This window comes from Stegodyphus dumicola, chromosome X2 (genome assembly GCF_044657685.1).
Source record: "Stegodyphus dumicola isolate Sdum_Otavi_A_Nest chromosome X2, ASM4465768v1".
NCBI classification, from domain to species: Eukaryota; Metazoa; Arthropoda; class Arachnida; order Araneae; family Eresidae; genus Stegodyphus; species Stegodyphus dumicola.
This window is the reverse complement of record NC_140781.1, coordinates 27,089,143-27,109,560: the sequence shown is the minus strand read 5'-3', so window position 1 is coordinate 27,109,560 and position 20,418 is coordinate 27,089,143. Positions and strand designations below refer to the sequence as shown.

The window sequence follows — 20,418 nt, the reverse complement described above, 5'->3', positions numbered from 1 at the left end:
CTCCCTTTAATACAAATACAGAAGACTGCTTAGTTTGGAAATATTTCAACAAATATCCCACATGTTCTTTTAGAACTTTTCAGTATCTATTTCAATAAACCTGAAATGTATCTTAAATGTAACAAACTTACTCGATTTACATCGATTCCGTTTTCATTTTTAAATTTTGAATTACAATTAGAATGAATATTTTAATTTTGAATTTAATTCGTCCGCATGTGTTCTTTGTTTGTGGCATGGTTATTATTTCTAAACTAATGTTTTTTATATCCGATATTTTTATTTTTAATTCAGAGGTTCTTCAGATTCTCTAAAATCTTCCAATTTTCTTTTGAATAAAGAAAATGGTTTTAGTTTGTTTATCCTTTCTCTCCTTAAAGTTGAATGGACTATGGAAACGTACACGATATCTATCTGCGTTAGGGAAGTCCTCCTTTCGTGGAGGAATTTTAAAGGAGAACTATCTCGTATTCATGTCACGCATGGACAAGTGACGGAAACTCGCATTCAGCCAGTAGGTTCGCCACGTTTGCAACCTGGGTCGAAATTATCAGAATTCAGCGATCCTACCACTGAGCTACTGGTGTTATATAGAAAAAAAAATATGTGTTGGTCTGCCAGTCATCCTGGTCACGGCACCATTGTTATATTGAAAAATAATTATGTTTGTAATTTTAAATACTTTTAACTTTAAACTTTGCTGCAATGTGCCGGACAAAATTACCAAAAAAAAAATATCAAATAATCAAATATCAAATAATTCAAAACATTTCTTAATCAATTTCATAATAATCAAATAAACACTCGTATATCATATCTATCAATCAATCGTATAGTGGTATAGTACAATTTAACTTTTTAGGTTTGCGTTGTGAGTAACCTATGTAAAGGGAAAATCAATAACTCCAAATTCAAGTAAACTCCACGTTTCTTAAAAGCCCCCCGGCTCAAACAAATGGAGGGACATGACAGACCACGGAAACTACACTAAATTAAACAAATGAAACCTAAAATACATATCAAACACATTTATTAATTTCTAGAATATTCAAACATATGATAACTAGGTAAACTGATCAGTCCCCTACAAATTAACCTTAAGATGTAAATTAACATATATATCATTTTAAATCTTATGTTAGGTGTACTAAATTTTTTTTAACATTACATAACTCACAATTTAGGCGGTTGTACCGTATATTAATATAGTATCATTACTCGGTTACAATTTAAATACAAAAGACAGAAAAAAAAATTCACTCACAGGGTGAAGTTCATACATTCAACTCCTACGCCATCATCGACTGATTAATATGGAGTGCTGATAGTTCAACAGATCGTCCTACTCATTGCGTTGACCATTCGAAGAGATCGAGAATGCCATCATCGACGGATTAATACGGAGTTTTAGAGAGTTCAACAGATCGTCCCGCGTCCAAAGTTTACTCGAGCACCACATTATTCCTGCTGTCCTTTATTCACAAAATCATCGTTAATGGAGGCAGACAGTTCTTGCGAATTTTAAAGATGACTTGGTTGCAACACCATTGAAGCTGTCCTTACAATAAATAAATTCCAGAGCATGGAATGATGAAAAAAAAAAACGACGCAGCTGGCACAGGCAGAATAAACAGCAATGCACACCTTAGAAAGGTCCTACACGAGTCTCTTTCATTCTGGAAGCCCCGAAACTCACCATAAGCGTAGAGCACCTTTGGAACAAAATCTAATTAGGAAGTCAAAGCCGGTAAAAACAGGAATACCGCATCAGGATGTCAGGATCACCAAGAGAATCTGCCGAACAATTCTTGGGATAAGAGAAATCGAAATTCCTCTGCTGAGCTCTATGCCTTATGCCAACGCAAATTCTCGCCAGCTAAAAGCCGAGAGAAAAGTCATACCCTCTGCCGGCTGTTCACGCGGCTCGCGAGAAGCAAGACCCGAAGGGTCAAGCCCCCACTTTTTCTCCTCTTACTCTTCTTGAAAATCAGAATCGGAATTAAACTCTAGCCTGGTGCAAGCACCCAGGAAAACTCGGTTTCTCCGCCTCTGTGAGTTCATAGGCTTTCAAAAAAATCATAAAATTATATCTTACCAATCCCGGAATTTTATGTTATCTAAATTGAGAAAATGACACACCCATGACGAATCAAACACCAGAAAATCTGACAATGCAATCCGAAAAACATCTGCACTTATAACGGGAGAAAAAAAATAGACCCCCCAACTAACAAGTGAAACTAAGCTTTTACGAAAATCCAATTACCAGCCACCCCCACTGTCTTGAAGTAATAAAACTGCAAACTTACAAAGCGACAAGAAAACAACTTTCGTTTCACACGCATGAGCTAAAAGGGCGACATTGTTAGTGAAACGGCCATAAACCAGATGTGTGTCCTCGCAACCGTCTCTCGCCTTTGTTACAATTCCTACTCAAGAACAACAAGTTAAATAAAAGCTTAAGAGCTTAAGAATACTTCTTTTTCCAGATTAAAATACACATGAATACAAATAAAAATATTAGAATAATAATGACTTAAAACACATATTAATAATTTAAATTCGCTACATAACACTGGTGGTATCCATACAACATAATTTGGACCAGAGGGCGTGTTCTTTGACACCTTATTTCCACAGAACTAGGCAGTATACGTTGTGTGCGATATTCTCAGTTTAATTATTAAGTTCACGGCAAACAAAAACGATCTCCTTGATGCAAATATAATGGTACTCAAAACTTAAAATGAAATCACACTAGAGACTATAACGGATACTTTTGAAAAGGATGCTTTCAATATAAAAGCATTAGATGAGTTGATTTAGAACCATTCTCGAAAAGGTAGCTGTGGTCCCGTTTTTACAATAGGCTGGATTTAGTACCATTCTCGAAAACGTAGCTTGGAAGCCGTTTCCACAGCAGTAGGCCAACGCCTGCTGCGAATCTTAATCAAAACGTTAATAACGGTGCTACCCGTGTAAAACAGTCTAACACAGAATTGTACTGAAAGTTAAATTTTAAAATATTGGACCATCTAATGAGGAAAAGGGAAACAAATATAACACAAGATACTACATGCCAATCGCTGCAAAAGCTCCAGGGCATATTAAAAATACGATTGTTTTATGATCAAATTTTTCATTTTGTAAATAAACTTTAAAATGTTGTGTGTTATGTAGAAACTAAAAATAATTAACAAACTAAAATAAGTTTTCTTTAAATGAGATAACTGCGGCTTCCCCTCTCCTCGTTTTCTTTCATTGTTATTCGTTTCTGCAGAGAAAGACGACAAATGCCCAGAAATGATAAAGTGCGATACCCAATATAAAAATTATCAAAATATCTTCTTTATTAGACTGAATAAAAAGGAATTATTAATTAGAATTCCGTACAGTTTGAGTATTCTTGAGTCTCCTGAATTTTCGTTAACCAAGCTGAAAAAAATACCACTTTTTTATTCAAACATATTCCATGGATTTTACAGAGTATCAAAAATTTATTTTCATTCTAAATACTGGGTGTTTTAAAGGCGTTAACCCATTAGCCGCTGGTGTTGCGTTGACGCAACGGTCAAAATAAATGCGTATATAAATATAACTACCCAAGATATTTTATACCAGCAGATGATTTTGTATAGGGAATATTATGAAGATTATTTCTGTAAAAAATATTTGCCTTCAACAATCATTTTGTTTATAATAATTAATCTCATACTTTAAGCAAAATTCAAGCAAAATTTTCGACCGGGTATTTTTGCTGAAAATATTTAACGAAAGAATTACAGTCTTTATGAGTGATCTATTTTTAGTCAAGGTCACCGTTTATCAGAACATTACATCAGTCAGATGTTTATATTTGTGTTGGGAAGGAAGAGAAAACAGGTGTTGCGTTGACGCAACGTCAGCAAAAAACGGGTAGTCAATCTTCTTTTTCACTCATTCATTTCGATGATCTGGTTCATGTTCTGGTTGTTTAAAAATGCCTAGAACGAGGTATCTTACATTAGAAGAGGCCCTTCAAAATTTTTTGATGAAGAAACAAACGATGATAATGTTAATAATAACCAGAATGAAACTGATATTGTTGTTGTTCCCCCAGAAATTGCAGAAGCTAGTAACGAAGAAGAAAGGCATGGCAATGTTTTAAATAATGATAATGATATTTTACCAAATGATACTGCTGGGGAAGTTGAAATTCACGTAAGAAATAAGTTTCAGCCTTCTAAAAGCAGTTATAATCATACTAAAAAGTTAAAAAAGCAGAAGACTGAAATCTTTGAGTGGATAAAAAAGGAACTGTTAGTTATGTCTCAGGAAGAACATGAAGAAAGAGATAGAAGAGAAATTATAAAAGACAAAACACAAGGTAAAACTAGTGCACAGATTTTCGATTTTCTTTTTGGTTTAGACATTTACTCTCTTCTCGTTGAACAGACAAATATATACGCTCAGAAAAAAAAAATCCCAGAATTTATTGCATCTGAAGCCTATATGAGAAGATTTATTGGAATATTATTGCTTACAGGATACCATTCTTTACCTTAAGAAAAAATGTATTGGTCTTTTGATAACAACATTTCTGTTCCTGCTGTACGAGAATTGATATTACGTTTGCAGTACAGGAATATGAAGCAGAATTTGCATTTGACAATAGTCAAATTGATAATACGGATAAATTATATGAAGTGAGACCGTATCTAAACTTACTAAATATCACTCCTTTTTACTACTTAAAATATACTCTTTTAGATTCCAGACGCGAGAATGCATTACTCCTTTTTCAAACTCCTATTGAGAGTGTAGAATAAGCCAGAAATAGATCAGCAACAAGAATTCTAGTAAATTCAGCATTCAAAAACCTTTGCATGGAGATGGTAGACATTTTATCGTAAAGTCCGTTGATAATAAAAGACTTTGTTGTAAAGAGTACCATAGTTAGACTGTTTATAGATGCAAAGTATGCAATGTAGCTTTACATCATGATTGTAATCAAGCTTTTCATGCTTGAATCTTTCGATTGAAATGATCTGTATTTGTAAAACAAATACAATGTATATTTTAATATTAAATTAATTACAAGTAAATTGATTTGTAGATTTATAAAACGTTATACAGCTAAAAAGTAATCCTTCGCTTCACTGGAAAGAAACATCACACGAGTACAATCCTACTCACTAAACATCCGTAGTCTCATTCCGCTGACGTTGCGCGAACGCAACACTCGCTTTTTCCACAGGTAAGATCATTGTTTTTATTTTCAATGTAAATTTATGTTATAAATGCTTAATTTAATATTTGTTATTATTTTCATGAGAAAAGAAACATTCCTTGTAGTTTTGGCGGTTAATGAGTTAATTTGCAAACCTTCAATTGAGATACCAGAACTCCTAGATCTCGAGCATGATTTGTTTGCTTAAAAGACATTTTCTGCACTGTTAGCGAATTTATTGTGTCTGTCGGTACCTTAATATTTCTCTGAAAAAAATACTGAGCGTAATTAACCATTAAAAGAAATTATATCCGTGAAAACTATGCCTTTGAAAAGTGCTCACAAAGTGTGGAACTGCATTTAAGGGCAAGCTCGGACAACACTTCTGAAAGAAAACCTCCAAACAAATATAAAATGCTGGTGTGTCAGAATAATTATTTCGTAAACAAAAAATTTACGACTTCGTATTTTTCCTGAATTTCTAGAGTATTTGAAGAAAGTTTAAACCTCATATTTGCTTTCTGTCGAAAGAAACGTTTTCTGAGATTGATAATAAATAAGCACTTTAAGACTCAAGTAATTATCAATCTCGGAACTCTCGGACTCCTCTTATTCACGTCAGTAAAATGCGAAATGGGAGACCATTCTTCATTAACATGAAAATGAAGAAACTGAGACTTAAATTATTCGTGAATTGGATCTACTGATAGATACTATTGTGATACTGCTAAGGTACGCAAACTTGATAATTTCTTCATGGTTAATTTTTTTGGGGGGGTTGGAAAAGGAATCTAGCAGCACTCCGAAAGAGTAGTCAGATTTCTCGTTGCCCTTTGTTCTTGCACTTTTAGGTGTGGAAACTCAGTGTCTTCACAATTACGCGTACACTTCTTATATAAAAAGCGGTATCAGCCATCTACAGCAACACCCTTCACATTAAAATGTGCTCTTTTGTTGATTTTACGCTTCTATCAAACTGCGAATGTTAATTTAGAATTTTAACACCTCATAGTTTGAATAAATAACAATATTTACTTGGCTAATACAATTACGTACCATTTTCAGTTATAGACTGCATCACGCAGGCCATAGTGAAGTAGAACCGGGTCATCAGCTCTTAAAACTTTGGAAACATATTTCAGAGTACTATAACTAAAGTTATAGTACTTTGTAACTAAAGTTATAGTAGTTATAGTACTCTGTAACTAAAGTTTAGTTTCAGAGTATTACAACTTATAAGATACAATTTACAATAAATGCAAAATTTTCACGCGTAATAAATATTTCGACTCATTCAAAAGTAAATTTTATTTTAAAATTACAGTTGTTAAATGAATGTAATTACATGAGACATCAGATCGAAAACAACAGAACAACAAATTATCGAGAACTATTAACAATCAGCAAATAAAAGAGCATAATAATAAAGGAATAATAATTCAAAGCAATCAAAGTTTATATAATAGCAGAAAAATATTATTCACAACAGTAAAATTTTTATTTCTGAAGGAGATACCTAGGAAAGTATTTTTATTCCCTAAAAGACAAAGAAAACATATGAAACATAAACGTATAAGCACATAAACATATATATAGAAACAAATGTATATTTGAATTGCAAAATGATTTATTTCACATCAATAGACTGAAACTTCCTTCTTATGGAAAACAAAGTCCCCAAAACAAATTTAACAGGTTTCCTTTATTCATATAGTTTAAAAGAACGTGTACCTAATACCCAAAAATTCGGAAAAGCTGAGAAATAACTTATGTGACGCAATAATTGTTCATTATTGCGTGAAACACAGTTAAATGTTGAAGATAGTTTTATCTTATTGAAAACAAGTTGAAGTCTTGATGAGTTAATACATGTTAATACTGTAAGAAGCTAACTGTCAGAAAAAATAAAGCATTTTGCTTCTAAGTGATAAGCATATAATATGAAATGTCTTTGTCAAAAGAAATATGAAAAATTGTATTTTTGGAAAATTATATAATCATTGCTCGAATATGATTTTCTTTCCTTCCTTCGCCTAGATAGATAAAATCAAGGTATAAACAATTGACAGTATCGTATTTCGAAAATCAAAATATTTTAAAACTTGTTTTTAATTGTTCTATATTTCCTTCAATTTGTCTTAAAGGTAAGCTCTTTTTTTTTTTTTTTTTTTGCACTTAGAATATAAATATATTTAAATTCAAGAAGAATAATAACTGGAAGTAGAAATAATTTTCGTCAGGACAAGCAATTATCACAGCATAACGGAATGAAGGTGTCTTAGTTTACTTTGATCTAGAACAAGAGAAACTTTATTTGCACTTTTAGAGCTGGATTGAGGTATTTCGATTTTAGCTGCTAATTTCTTTTCTGCATTATAGTCAAGCGGCAAATTGAGTGTTGGTAACATTGAAAAATCAGTTTTCGTTTCATATTTCCCCTTACGTGTTGAATTAATTAATGATTTTAATTCCACTATACCTTTTTCAATGATTTCCTTCTGCTGTGCTAACTTAAGTAGATAATTTGTAGGAGAATATTCAGTACTACCTTTATTACGTTTTTGGTGACTGATATCTACAACAAGTGGACAGCAAAGACCCAATACTTTTTGTGATAAATCCTTGTATTTCTTTGTTATCACAGCAGTATTTCTCGCAGATGAGCAATCACAGTCCATAACCTTTCGAGTTTCAGATGAGCTTCGAAATACATTCTTCCTTGGAACAATTAGGGGTGCTAAACTGTCAAGTTGTTTCCTTATTAGAGCGATTTGTAATCTGAAGTTTTCACTTTTTAAATTGTTAACTAGAGAAAGCAAATTTTGCTCTTGATGGGAAAGCAGAGTATCATGGCTTTCTAAGTTATTCGACATTTGAAGAGGATTTTTTGAAAATGCTGTGTCGCTCGTCAAATCAATCTTTGAGTTCAGCTTATCTTTTAGCAGATCGTTTTCGGTTTCTAGAGAATCTATTTCAGTCTGCAGGTGATTCAGTACATCTGCGAATTCATTTTCTTTCTCAACGAGCTTCATTCTTTCACTCTCTAACTGTTTCTGCAATTCATCTATTCTTTCAACTTTTTCTTTTACAGCCAATGCTAGTTTTCTTTCGACCATCTTCTTATGTAAACTCATTGTATTCAACTCTTCATGCTTTATCAACAGTGATTTCTGTAGCTGAGCTATGTCATCTTCGCGATCTTTTAATTTGAATTTTAACGCTTTCAAATCTCTTGCTTCTTTCGTTACCGTTTGTGCCCTCTGATCTATAGGAGATTTCCTATTATTAGGTTGAGAATTTTCGATTTTGTAGTTTCCGTGTAATATATCAAAATATAAACTCTTAAAATATACTGCAAGGGACTTCATTAATTTCATCATACTCCCAAGAGTGCATTCTTCACCACATTTTTCCTTAATGTAGTCAACGGAAAATGTTTTCATATTTCTCGAGTGGGATGACGGGTCTATCTCTTGCAAAACCAATTTTCTAAGTACATGTATTGAATCCATAGTTTGCTCAAGATCCTGCCGGAAGACTTTCAGACGCTCTTGGACTTCAGAAGGTAACACCATATTGTAGGTGTTTCCATCTTTAGGAATTAATCTCTGTATCTTTTTTGCAAAATTACAAATTTCATTTGCATAAAGACGAATGTCACTTAACCAAGAATCAGCATCTGAACTATCAACGAAAGTCGTTATAACAGAAACATCGGTATAGATGGATTTACATGCTGCTATTACAAGCCTCACGTTATCATGCATAAGCATACAACAATCTACTATTTCTGAAGCCAAATTTGCATTATAGATATCCTGGAAATATTTCCTTGCTTTAATTAATGGGTCGAGGTTAATGTTTTCAGCCAAGTTTTCTTTTTTCAAAAGATCAAAATACAAATCTAGAGATTTCTCTCCGACTTTCATATCATTGTAAAATAAACGAAGTTTCATAAATAAATCAAGATCACAGTTGCTTAGGATGGAAGCATACTGATTTAAAAGTAATAGTAGAAAATATAATTGGTAAAGCAAACGGCAAACGAACCCATACTGATCAATGACATGAGAATTGAGGACATCATCTTTAGTTATTGCCTCCGGGGCAGGAAACTTACTTTGTGTTTTAAAAGTTAAAATTTCAATCTTTGTAACCATTCTATGTATCAACAGGAGCGCAAGGATCGCATCGTAGTCACCACCTCGACTTAAAAACTCCTGTGGCATAAAAGCGCACAAATAATTAATGTGCTTATTAGCTATCTCCAAATCAGCACGCATTAGGTCCAATTCTAAACTAAGGACAAAATATTTGTGTTCAATGTTTTTCACTTTAAAGTTTTCTTGTAATTTAGATATTGGGAATTCCTCTTTTCTTTCATTTAGCAAATTTTGAAGCTTCGCATTTTTGCTTTGAAGCTGGACAATTTGATCACGGAATTTATTAATAGTTAGTTTGTCATCAGCTATTAAATCATGTAATTCCTCTATTATTTTCTGCTTCTCCTGAAGTTTAACTCTTGTGACTATGAGTTCTTCTTGAAGTTCATATTGTAGTTCCCTCGAATTCTCTTCTATTAGTTCATTTACCTCTTTTAACTCTTCCAGCTCATCAACTGAAAGCTGTAACTTTTGTATCCTCTCTTCTAACGCCAAATTCTTTTCAGTTAACTGTTCAATAATGTTTTCAGCACCAAAAAAGATATCCACCTGTTGCTGCAATTCTATAAACTTCTTCTCATTGTCACTGCTTAATTGACTTAGGTTTTCACTTTTCTCTCTTAAACACTTAATATCATCTCTCAGCTGATCAACTTCCTTCATAAGTTTGAGTTTCTCCTGCTTATCTTGGGTTGACAGATCCCTCATCTGCACAACAGCTTCTTTCAGTTTCTCATTCTCTTGTTCTAGTTGTTTGAATTGACAAGGAGTTTCCATTTCTTCGCTTTTTGAAATTTCTTCCTTGAGGGCTTCGTATTTGATGAACAACTTTTCATATTTTTCCTTCGTTTGCTCTAGCTCCGATTGAATATCTTCTAATTTTTCTTCCGTCATTTCTTTGTCCAACACTGCTAGCTCAGTAGCTTCAAATAAATCTGAAATTTCTTCAGCTTGCTTTTCCTTCGCTTTGATGGCCTCTTTTGCTTCCTTTTTTGCTTCAGTTAGTTCCTTCTGGAGATCTGCTTGCACTTTCATAATTTTTACTTTATGCTCCAATAATTGGTCAACCTCTAATTTTAGTTTCATTGCTTCATTTAATTTAGTTTGTTCTTTAGCTTGTAATTTTTTCAAAGATTCAAGGTTTTCATTGAGGCAACATATTTCCCTTTTAAGCTCATCAATTTGCTGATCTTTATCCCGAAGCAAGTTTCTTAAGTCATATGAACTATTTGTAGGTGTAGCAGAAGGAACTCTAAGGAGGTGGTATGGGGAATCAGTAAACGAGGACTGATTTAATCTAGTAGAAGAGGAAGAAAGGAGACGTGCTCTTGGTGTACTTTTTTGATGAATTCGTTGGATTTTTATCTTCGGAATAGCTGAGCCGAATGTCATTCGGCGTTTCAGATGAGATCCTTCATCAAACGATACATTTCTATAGGTCTGAGGAGTTAAGAACCCTGAGACCGTAGGTAAAACTGTCTTATTTTCAATAACCTGCAGCTGTGTTTCGCGAACGAAAAGTCCGCTCTGATCTGGACAACAAAAATACTTTATACCGTCAATGCAGCCGTTATTTTTGCCTTTGGGTTCATCTAGTACCACACCAAACCATTTACCAGCTGAAAACTTTGTATAACCAATAAATGCTACTGTACCTTTCAAGTCTTTTCCCAGAACGAGCACTCGAGAGCCAATTTTTATTTTTTCCTCCATTTTGCTAATTACGTTATTAACTTGCGTGTCTAAAATATTTTATCAGCACATATATTTTTTTTCGATAGTTGGGCTTTTGGGAACAAATAAAGTGCACCACTATGCAACGAGTAATCCTGCACTTCTAAATTTCCAAGGTAACACGAATCTGTAAAATAGAAGAAATAAAATAACAGTGTCTTTAGAAAACAAAACAAATGAGAAAAATGCTAGTGAATTAAAAAAAACATTTATGCGTAATTATTTCAAATTAACGTAATGCAGAATGCTAAAAATACAAGTCTCACGTGATTTACACATTTAGCTTGCACTGACACATTTTTAGGGCCTCTATCAAAAAGAAAGTGCAAGAACATTATTTGCGAAAACTTTCTTCTAAATTAAATGGGATTACTTAGGCTGATTTAGAATAAAAAGATAATCGCAAAAATGAAACTAACTGTACAAAGATTCGTTAAAATTACATTGAGTCTAATTATAATCTACTGAACACAAAACCTGGTGTTCCACAGTTACGTGAGCACATATTACGCAAATAAATCGAACACGAACATATAATCAAAGTAATGATACAGTGAGCCCTTATCTGGTTTAAGAACAAAGTTGTAAAATAGATGCTGTTAATCATGTCTGAAAGATCTGAATCCTTTAAAATTTGAACATTCCCATCCCCCCCTTTTTTAACACATCTTCTTTTCCTTTGAATACGACAAAGGAAGGGATATCTTCGGGGAGAAATTTCAAACGGAAACTTTATTACGCCAGACAGAAACGAAAACCCCATGCAGCCCGTCCGTATGTCGAAATCCAAACACAAAAATAGCTGATTCTTAATACATTCGAGAGTGGAGTCACAACTTAGTATGAAACGTAAATGTCTTAATTTACGGGACTATTTATAATAGCTTAATTTATTAGCAGAAGGAAAGAGTGCTTAGTTTCTTTTAGTGTTCTTTTAGTGAAGGTCGGATAAACTATTAAAAAGTGTTAAAGTAAAAACGGAACATTTTGTACCTGAATAGGCAAGTCGTTTTCTTTTTCTAGTCTTCCACAAACTAAATTAGGAGAAGGAACAGAAGTACTACGAGGTGCGCTAAAATTCTGGATAAGTTTCCCGTAAACCCCAACGTTCAGTATAGATAGTAAGGGCCACTAGGTAAAATTCTTTACAGTACTATTGATTTCAGTTAGGTTATTCGAATATGGTAAAGTACAGAATAGCCACCTGGGAACTGATGCCTTTAAGGAAGACTTTAACGGTAATTTTCGCTTTCACGTTTAATATGAGAAAAGCCACTAAAACCAAATATGCAGCCAGCCCGTTTCCGTGGGATCGAACCCAAGTCAAAATTCTAGTATTTAGAGATCTTAACCACACGGCCACAGGTAGAACATATTATTGATTTTGGCTCTCAGACCATCATATATTCTACAAAGCAGAGCTAAAGTTAAGGGGTGTTGGAACCCCAAAATCTTCAAAAAATTGTGATTTCAGATTTTTGCATTTTCAAATTCTCTACACTTTTATCTTTCTAAAAATACCATTCTTTAATCTCTTTGAAAATTAGAACTGTAAAAAAATCTAGTTTTAATTTGTCATCTACTGCTTTGATCAATGAGGATTTTTACATGAAAACGCGTTTTTCTCCAAACGTGATTTTTTTTATACTCGATGTACCTTTTCTCAGGAACTACTGCTCATAAGTATCTAAACGTTTTATGGCTTATTTAATAGGTTCCCTAATATTTACTGAAATGAGCTTTTTGTAATAAACATTCAAAAAATTTAATTTTTTTGTGTGAGAAAAGTGCTAAATTTTACTATGCCTAACAAAATATTCTGTAATTTACTCTAAAATTCAAAATGCTTCAAAAGCTCATTCGTGTATAATCAAATAGGTATACTTTAATAACAGAAAAAAATTTAAGCTTGTATCTACAGCAGATTTTGAGAAAAGGTACATCGAAAATGGCCAATTTAACATTATCGGTATAGCGGTTTCTGATATCCCTTAAATTATGTATTTGAACACAGTACTGTACAGGAGAGCTCTGTGCTTTAGAAAAGCAGACAATCGTCATGGATGACTAAGGGAAACTGACTCTTATTTCCGTTTCCCACAATGCATGTCTGCGAACATAAAATTAGTGGCACTTCCTTCATATGAAAAAAAGGAAACGAGCTTAGGCAATGTTGCCCATCGCTCTTCCGCCATTTGGTCATTAAGTCAAAGAATGTCTACCAGCACTGTTAAGTAGTTTGAGTGTCCTCAAATAAAAACACATGGCGCTCGAGTCACATTAAGTTGAGTAATAATTTAATTAAATAATCTTTATTGCAAAAATATCTTTAATATGTTGTACGCCTTACTGAATTAAAGGAAAGAATCTATCATCACACAGCAGAATTTTTTTTCTAATTTTTATACTTTTCTTCATTTTTGCAATCTTCGTTTAATTTCATTACTGTTATTTCTGTTCTTGTATTCTATGTGTAGGACACGTATTTAGTTTGAAGTATCTGAAAGGTGATTATGCATATTTTTGACTATGTTTCGAAGCAGAAAAGGATCTTAGCTCACTTGTAGAAGTGAGCTTGTACAGTTCTCACTGTACAAGGAAAAAAGTACTTGCGTACACCTATAATAAGTCACATAAAGAGCGAATGACCAATTTTAAAAATAAAAAGAAGTTTCAGGTTCATGCTTTTATCTATTATCTTAAAAATCCCAAACTTAGTAGCAGCCTCTTAGTTTATGAGCTGACGAAGTGTTTTCCAAGTATAGGAGGACACTTTATTTTATAACTCATAGTTAATGTTTTCTTTATGACGTAAATCTTCACTTACTTTTCTCCCCCTCTTAAAGTATACATTATTTTGTACTAAAATGCCCTATTTCTGTCTGTGCATTTAATATTTTATACATTGTGCTTAAAAGGCATAAAATGGCTATTTATTAATTCTGAGAGGAGTACACTTCAGTAAAGTTACTTTTCAAATTGTTCTAGCAATGGGCCACCTGCCCACTACTAGAATAATTTGAAATGCCTATTACTTCTGAATTATTTGATCGTATGATAATTCATTCTTCAGCAAGTCTTCTATTGTAATTATTTCAGCTTTAAGACAACGAAAACCAGCAGAAAGGCATATGGCCATTGCAGGCGGGTAAAGCAAGACAAGAAGTGTGACAAAAGGTCACACATTTGTTTTCTAGATATTATTTAAAATGTAACATATAACAAGACACTTCACGTTAATAGACACAACATTTTAAACTATGATGATACTTTTCAATTCACAAACCAAGGAAAATATCTATTAAAACAGTATGAAAAGTACAGCTGACGAATTGAATCTTTAATTGTGGTTTATAGCTAGTCAGGCTTAAAAGTGCGAGATCTAGTTCAGTAAGCATAGATTATTAAATCTTTATTCTACATTTCTGCATGGAATGTTCAGTTCACCCTATTCTGCTGAGTTTGGCCAACTATTCAAGAAAGGACATTTGAGTCTGATAAGAATACAGTACACACTGTATCACTTAATACGACGCCCAGACGGTATAGCGGTTAGGAGGGGCGGACTGCGAAGATCACTTTTTCATGACTAAACTATTACAACGTAAGTAGTAAACAATCTCTTCGCAACAGCATAAAAAGTACTTGTGCTTATCATTACATTTCCATCATCACAACTGCATTTGAAAGACAATGAATGAAGAAGTAATATCAGAAACAAATGAGTTGTTACTATCCAAGATCAAATGTTAGTCACAAAAGAAGTCCAAGTAACGGTGTTCAATATAAAATAAATTCTTAGTAGATATTGCACCGTCTCAATCCTTTACTGCTTACTCCTGCCAATAGGTCAGGGAATTCTTACGCTCATCATTTTAACGAGCCTGAAAGCTTGTAACATTTGCGATTTACTTTCACTAACAATTAGTTTTAAGTTAATGCTTTTCTGATAGTCCTTATCTGTCACATGAGTCACTCAGATCAGAAGTTGATGCAAATTTTATGGCAAGCAAACTATAGTCCAAAACTAGGATGTAATCTTAATTGGGTGCTTAATTGAAGTACTGCCGTCAAGCTGCAGAAGTGGCTCGCAAGCAAAGGAATTAGAACTAACTATGATTTCGTAGATTTCGGTAACGATAAAATTATACGATAACGATATACGGTAACGATAGTCTCAGTTCACACTGACGGTGTGTTGTAACTGATATCTTAACTGTAGAGTATTAATAACAACAATTTACCTAGCTTAGTTCGTTCTAATTTTTAGTTGCATAGTTTTGACTCTTGCTTTTGTTTTACTAGTTAAACAGTAAAACGAGCGAACGTCGCGCTTGGCGCGAAAAATTACTATTCATCTTAATTGCGACATAACATGATAATTCAGCCCTTAGATTTGAGGACAGTAAGTTCCTCGTCAGTTTTAACTCTACGAATCATAACCATAGCTACGTTACATACTAGTTAGTGAAAAACCAAATGAAGTATCAAGTACAAATTTTAGATCATGTTAAGGAAAGTATATAACATTTCTAAACTCATGTTCCAAATAAAGAGGATTTTTAAATTTCTTGGTCGATTATCTCCAGATCTGATTGATAGATTTTATTGAAATTTGAAATGGCCACAGTCTGACATAACAAAGATATGCGGTACACTTGTCATAGTATACATGCATAACTGTGCGCAAGATTCATCGGAGTGGAGAAGCTCTAAATCAGAGGTTAGAGTACGAACAAAAAGGAAAGTCCAGAACATCATACCATATATGAGGCAGTTCATGAGACCCTTTACCAGTCGGTCCAACATCATTAGTAACGCAGGTTTCAGGTCCGGTATGGTTCTGTAAGGGAAAAGGTAAATTGCAGTTGCTCTCTGAAGCGTGGCCAACTGTACCTCTATAAACGTTCTACGATTTCATCTATTTTCAAGAAGACCTGCTATTTATGTCTCGCTCAATTCTGCGCCTAAAAGAGCCCGTTTCGCATTGTACAGAGGACACAGATTCTGAACACTGCATTAGTGGAAGCCATTCGCTTCACTGACAAATGCAAATTCAGATTAAGCACCTATTCTTGATATACGGCTATTTGGAAAGAACCAGTATATCCTATTTCCTCTGCAGCCTCCAAGAAAGGAGTATAGTAGACGGAGGTCCAGAGACCTTCATGTCTTTAACAGAGCTCCTGTGGCTGCTGTAAGCGCATTCAACGGGATTATGAACTAACCCGGATTTTAACTGGTTACCGGAATTTTAGAAATTACTCGTATTTTCTTTTAATATAGTGACCAGTGGACTTTGTGCTTACAGCGATGTTGTAGAATATATAGAGTATATCCTATTGCGATGCAGGTCGTATGCGAATGCCAACACTATAAGGAGGCATCTCTCCATATTCTGGCCTTCTGTTCTGTCCGACCCTATTAGGAGTTCTTAAGCTTTTGCTGTCTTCCGAAATTTTATTTCTTGTTAACCTTTTAGTATTATTTTATGCATTTTTGCATTATTATCGTATTGCCTAGTTTGAATGATGCAAAACGCAGGAGAGACTTGCAGGCAGACGTCGCCGAAATGAACATAATTTTTATTGCTGGACTAATTATCGAAACATATTTTTCTTCACCTGTCATCAGACTCGCAATATGCAACCCACAACTGTATATAGCGTATCACACTTTAGGTAACGGCGTAGTTAGCAGAATAGATGGAAATGTTTATTCCTAATAGATGGAAATGTTTGTATTAAGAGAAAGCTGTGGAGTTTTCCAGTCTGTGCAAAATACGTCAATTAGTAATGTCGACAATAATAGAAAGCATAATTTTAGTAATATTTCAAATGATGTTTCTAATGAAAATTTATTAATTTATAACATTTTAAAATTTCTTGTGATTTTGAACCGTAATTGTTAGGCGTATTTAAAATTTTTGTATTTGAAAGTTTTCCCTAAACATATATAATTATTAAGTTTATTAACTTTCTTGATTTATATTCACAAAATTATATGGTCCAGATTGTCGGGAGATGCTGTAAAATTTTATTTACAAAATTTAAAAGACCAAACTTGAGCATACAAGTTATTTGTCTTAAGTTTTAATTTTTCAATATTTTTTATTTCAGTTAATTAATTTGAAGTGGTTATAAATGAAAATTTCGATAATTATACAATACTAAAACTTTTAGTATTGTATAATTATCGAATTTCATTTATAACCACTTCAAATTAATTAACTGAAATAAAATGGAAATACACAATATATAATAAAATTATATATTATGTATTTCCTACAGTGACGTATGCCAGCTTGATACTTCCAGCAAGAAAACTTATTTTCTGCAACATTCCTTTACGAAGGTTATAGACCCTTGCCTGCTTTACCACATTCAAATAACGTAACCTAAAATGAATGAAAGGAAGTGGAGCACTTTAAAACGCTTCTGTTGACAATACTGAAAACACGAATATTTTTACAACAGATACATTCGTTTAGAAAGAGACATTCGTTTAACGATATCTAACAGGAAACGTTGCCGCATGTATATTTCTGCAAAATATTGTTTGGCGCGTGTTGTCTTGCATCGGAGATGATGTATATTAGGATTTTTTCCACCTCTAATCTTCAAGTCACTTTATCACAAAAATATTTGCTGTTCATTCCTTAGCACATATGCCATTTTTGACGCAAAGTTCTGCGGTGAATTCCAGCATCCCTCGTTCAGTGCGACATTTTTATAGTATGCTGGTTATAGGTTATAAATTTGAAACTTCATAAACCAATTTCCGGGAAAAGGAACTCAAATACTCTATTGCTGTATATTATTGTAATCACATTTATGGCGTATATTCTATCCTGCTAAAAATTTAAAAAAATAAATATCTCCAATTATCTAATTGGATTTCTGTAATTAAGAATTTTCAACGAATTTTTGTATAAATATATGAAGTACTTTAATTTTACGTTTTTTCCTCTTCAATCTTTAAAGGCTTAGTCTCTGCTGCTTTTTCTTCAGCAAATGGCATTAATAGTGTATTTTAATTTATAGCAGAATTGTGTTAGCAATTACTAAATCTTTTTCAGTTAGTGCTTTCTGGATATCGTATTTGCTTTTTTCTTCTATCAGCTGCTCAATGGGCACGATGTAACTGATAAAGAGATCTAACCTTTTAATGGTCGCGTTAAAGTCGCATCAATAACATTATTACATTGTCTTCAAAACAATAGTAGACCCACCAATGGGCAAAAGATCTTGATCACTGGACTCGACAAATCCCGGGTTCAATCCCAGAAGAGCGGGAAGATTATATGGTTGGCTTTCCCTCAGTAACGTGAAATCGAACCAGTTTCCCTTAGAAAGTCTTCCATGAAAGCATTCTTACCCTTAGGAGTAACCGAGTGGTTAAGACCCTCTTAATATTGCGGACCAGACCAGTTTGCGATTCGCAGCCAAACTGGCTAGCAGCATTTCTCGCGGTTTTCCCAATGTGTAGAGTGACTACTAGACACTTTCCCTTAGAAAATCCTCCAAGAAGACATCCCTGCTTTTAGACCGATAGCCGTAATGTGTTTTGTCCTATAACGTAGCTTAACCACCTATTAAAGAAAGAGCCAACTTCTTTGCCGTTTACATAAACAAAACCAGATCCACCAGCGGTAGAGCGGTAAAGTCGCTGCCTCACGGTCCGAAGTTCGAATCCTGACGAACAAGCTGGCTGCATGAGCATTTTCGTGGTTTTCCCCAGGCGTAACGTGTATACGAACCAGCAGGTCTTAGAAAATATTCCACGAAAGCATCTCTCCCCTTACAGAGATAACCTTGAGTGCTTTGACGTAATTAAATAAAGCAAACCCTTTCTCTTACGTTTATTAATTTTAAAATTCTTTTGCAATAAAGACTAAGAAAATGGCTTTGACAGTTCGATAATAATTCAAAATAATTTAGACTTCGATTAAGGAACTAAAAAAAAATTCAAAATGAAGTACGAATGAAATATAAAGCATTTCAAGAGTTATACATGTTGAATATCAAAGCAACACTCAAAAATATACAGTCATGCATTTACTTAATTATTATTTCAATATCACTTCTAGAGTCTTTTCTAGAAAGATTAAGCTTTGATTATTTGAAAGAAAAGTATTATACCTTCATTCAACGATTTAAGTGAACTTTATCTAGTTCCTTTTTAAAACTCAATCCTATTATCTTATTTTTCTTTACACCCACTGTTTCTTCAGAAAGCAAACAAGAACATAATTTTCACTAATAACCCGTTTTGAAATCTGAAAATCGAAATTAATTTAGAATTTTCTTGAAAATATTTTCTTTCGAAAGTTGATTTCTTTCCAGAATCTTTCATTTCATCTTATTCCGAGAATAGCAGATAAATGTTGTTCTATAAATAAATCATTTCTAAGGATTCCAATAAATACTCTATAGAAATGCCAAAATTTTATCAAATTTGTATGTCGTGGGCGGCTTACAAAAGATTTTGTAAAAATATTATGTACGTTATATATAGGAAGCCTTTCAGCTTTTCAGCGTCTTGGCGTTTGAAATCGAATTTCAGAATTAGCGAATGCATAAATTGCATGTACTATTAATTTTATTACGTAAAGCTTATAATGGCTTAATCTAAAACTGGGAAAATGCGTTCTTTAATATTCAATGTATCAAACGAGAAACCCGATACTTTATAACATGGCTGAAACTTTAGTATACTTCTATTTTATGTAACCTTTGGAAACGCATGACGTTAACTTATGCCCGATGCACTTTCTCTAGCATGAACAAATTACTTATAGCGATTTTCCTCATGTTTGTACATAGTAAAACAAGTGCAATTTTTTTTTCTCAACAACGATGTATTTTTAACTGTACAGTTACTCCTAATTTTTCAGTATATTTTGTTATTTTTTGTGTAGTATGTACTTATTCTGATTATTGTAAAATTTATTACAAACAAAGTAAGTTATGAGAGCGTTGTATATTTAATGTGATGACCCCCCCCCGCTACACACGCACACACAGATTATGGGGGCAACAGATACTCTAACATTTCGACAGAAGTGTGTCTTACTGCTTAATAAAAAATTTAAATATGCATTTCTTTTTAAAGCAAATGAAAGCTTATTGTAGGAGCTCTTGTTATAAAAGTACGCCCATGTAAAAACAGTCAGACTGCTCCTTCACTGAAATCTATTTACAATTAGAGTTATGTTCCTTTGCAAATATCGTTATCACCTTAACGTTGTTTCCCTACTCTGCACAAAAACTGTTATAGATGAAAACGTTTTCTAATGATCACCTGAAATCA

General features: G+C 33.4%; 1 protein-coding gene and 1 long non-coding RNA gene across 3 annotated transcripts in view; one reads left to right on the top strand and one right to left on the bottom strand.

The window, feature by feature from the left end:
- The window catches only part of LOC118182950 (uncharacterized), a 394,569-nt gene that overhangs the window by 31,076 nt on the left and 343,075 nt on the right, over positions 1-20,418 (top strand). The gene's annotated exons all lie outside the window — the stretch shown is intronic.
- Positions 6,500-20,418, bottom strand: part of LOC118181466 (dynactin subunit 1-like) — a 31,742-nt gene continuing 17,823 nt past the window's right edge. For both annotated transcript variants that reach the window (XM_085809084.1, XM_035350615.2), the window contains one exon: positions 6,500-11,233. In XM_085809084.1, the coding sequence (XP_085665210.1) occupies positions 7,462-11,085 (3,624 nt within the window). In that variant the 5' untranslated portion in view covers positions 11,086-11,233 and the 3' untranslated portion in view covers positions 6,500-7,461. The remainder of the gene's footprint in view (positions 11,234-20,418) is intronic.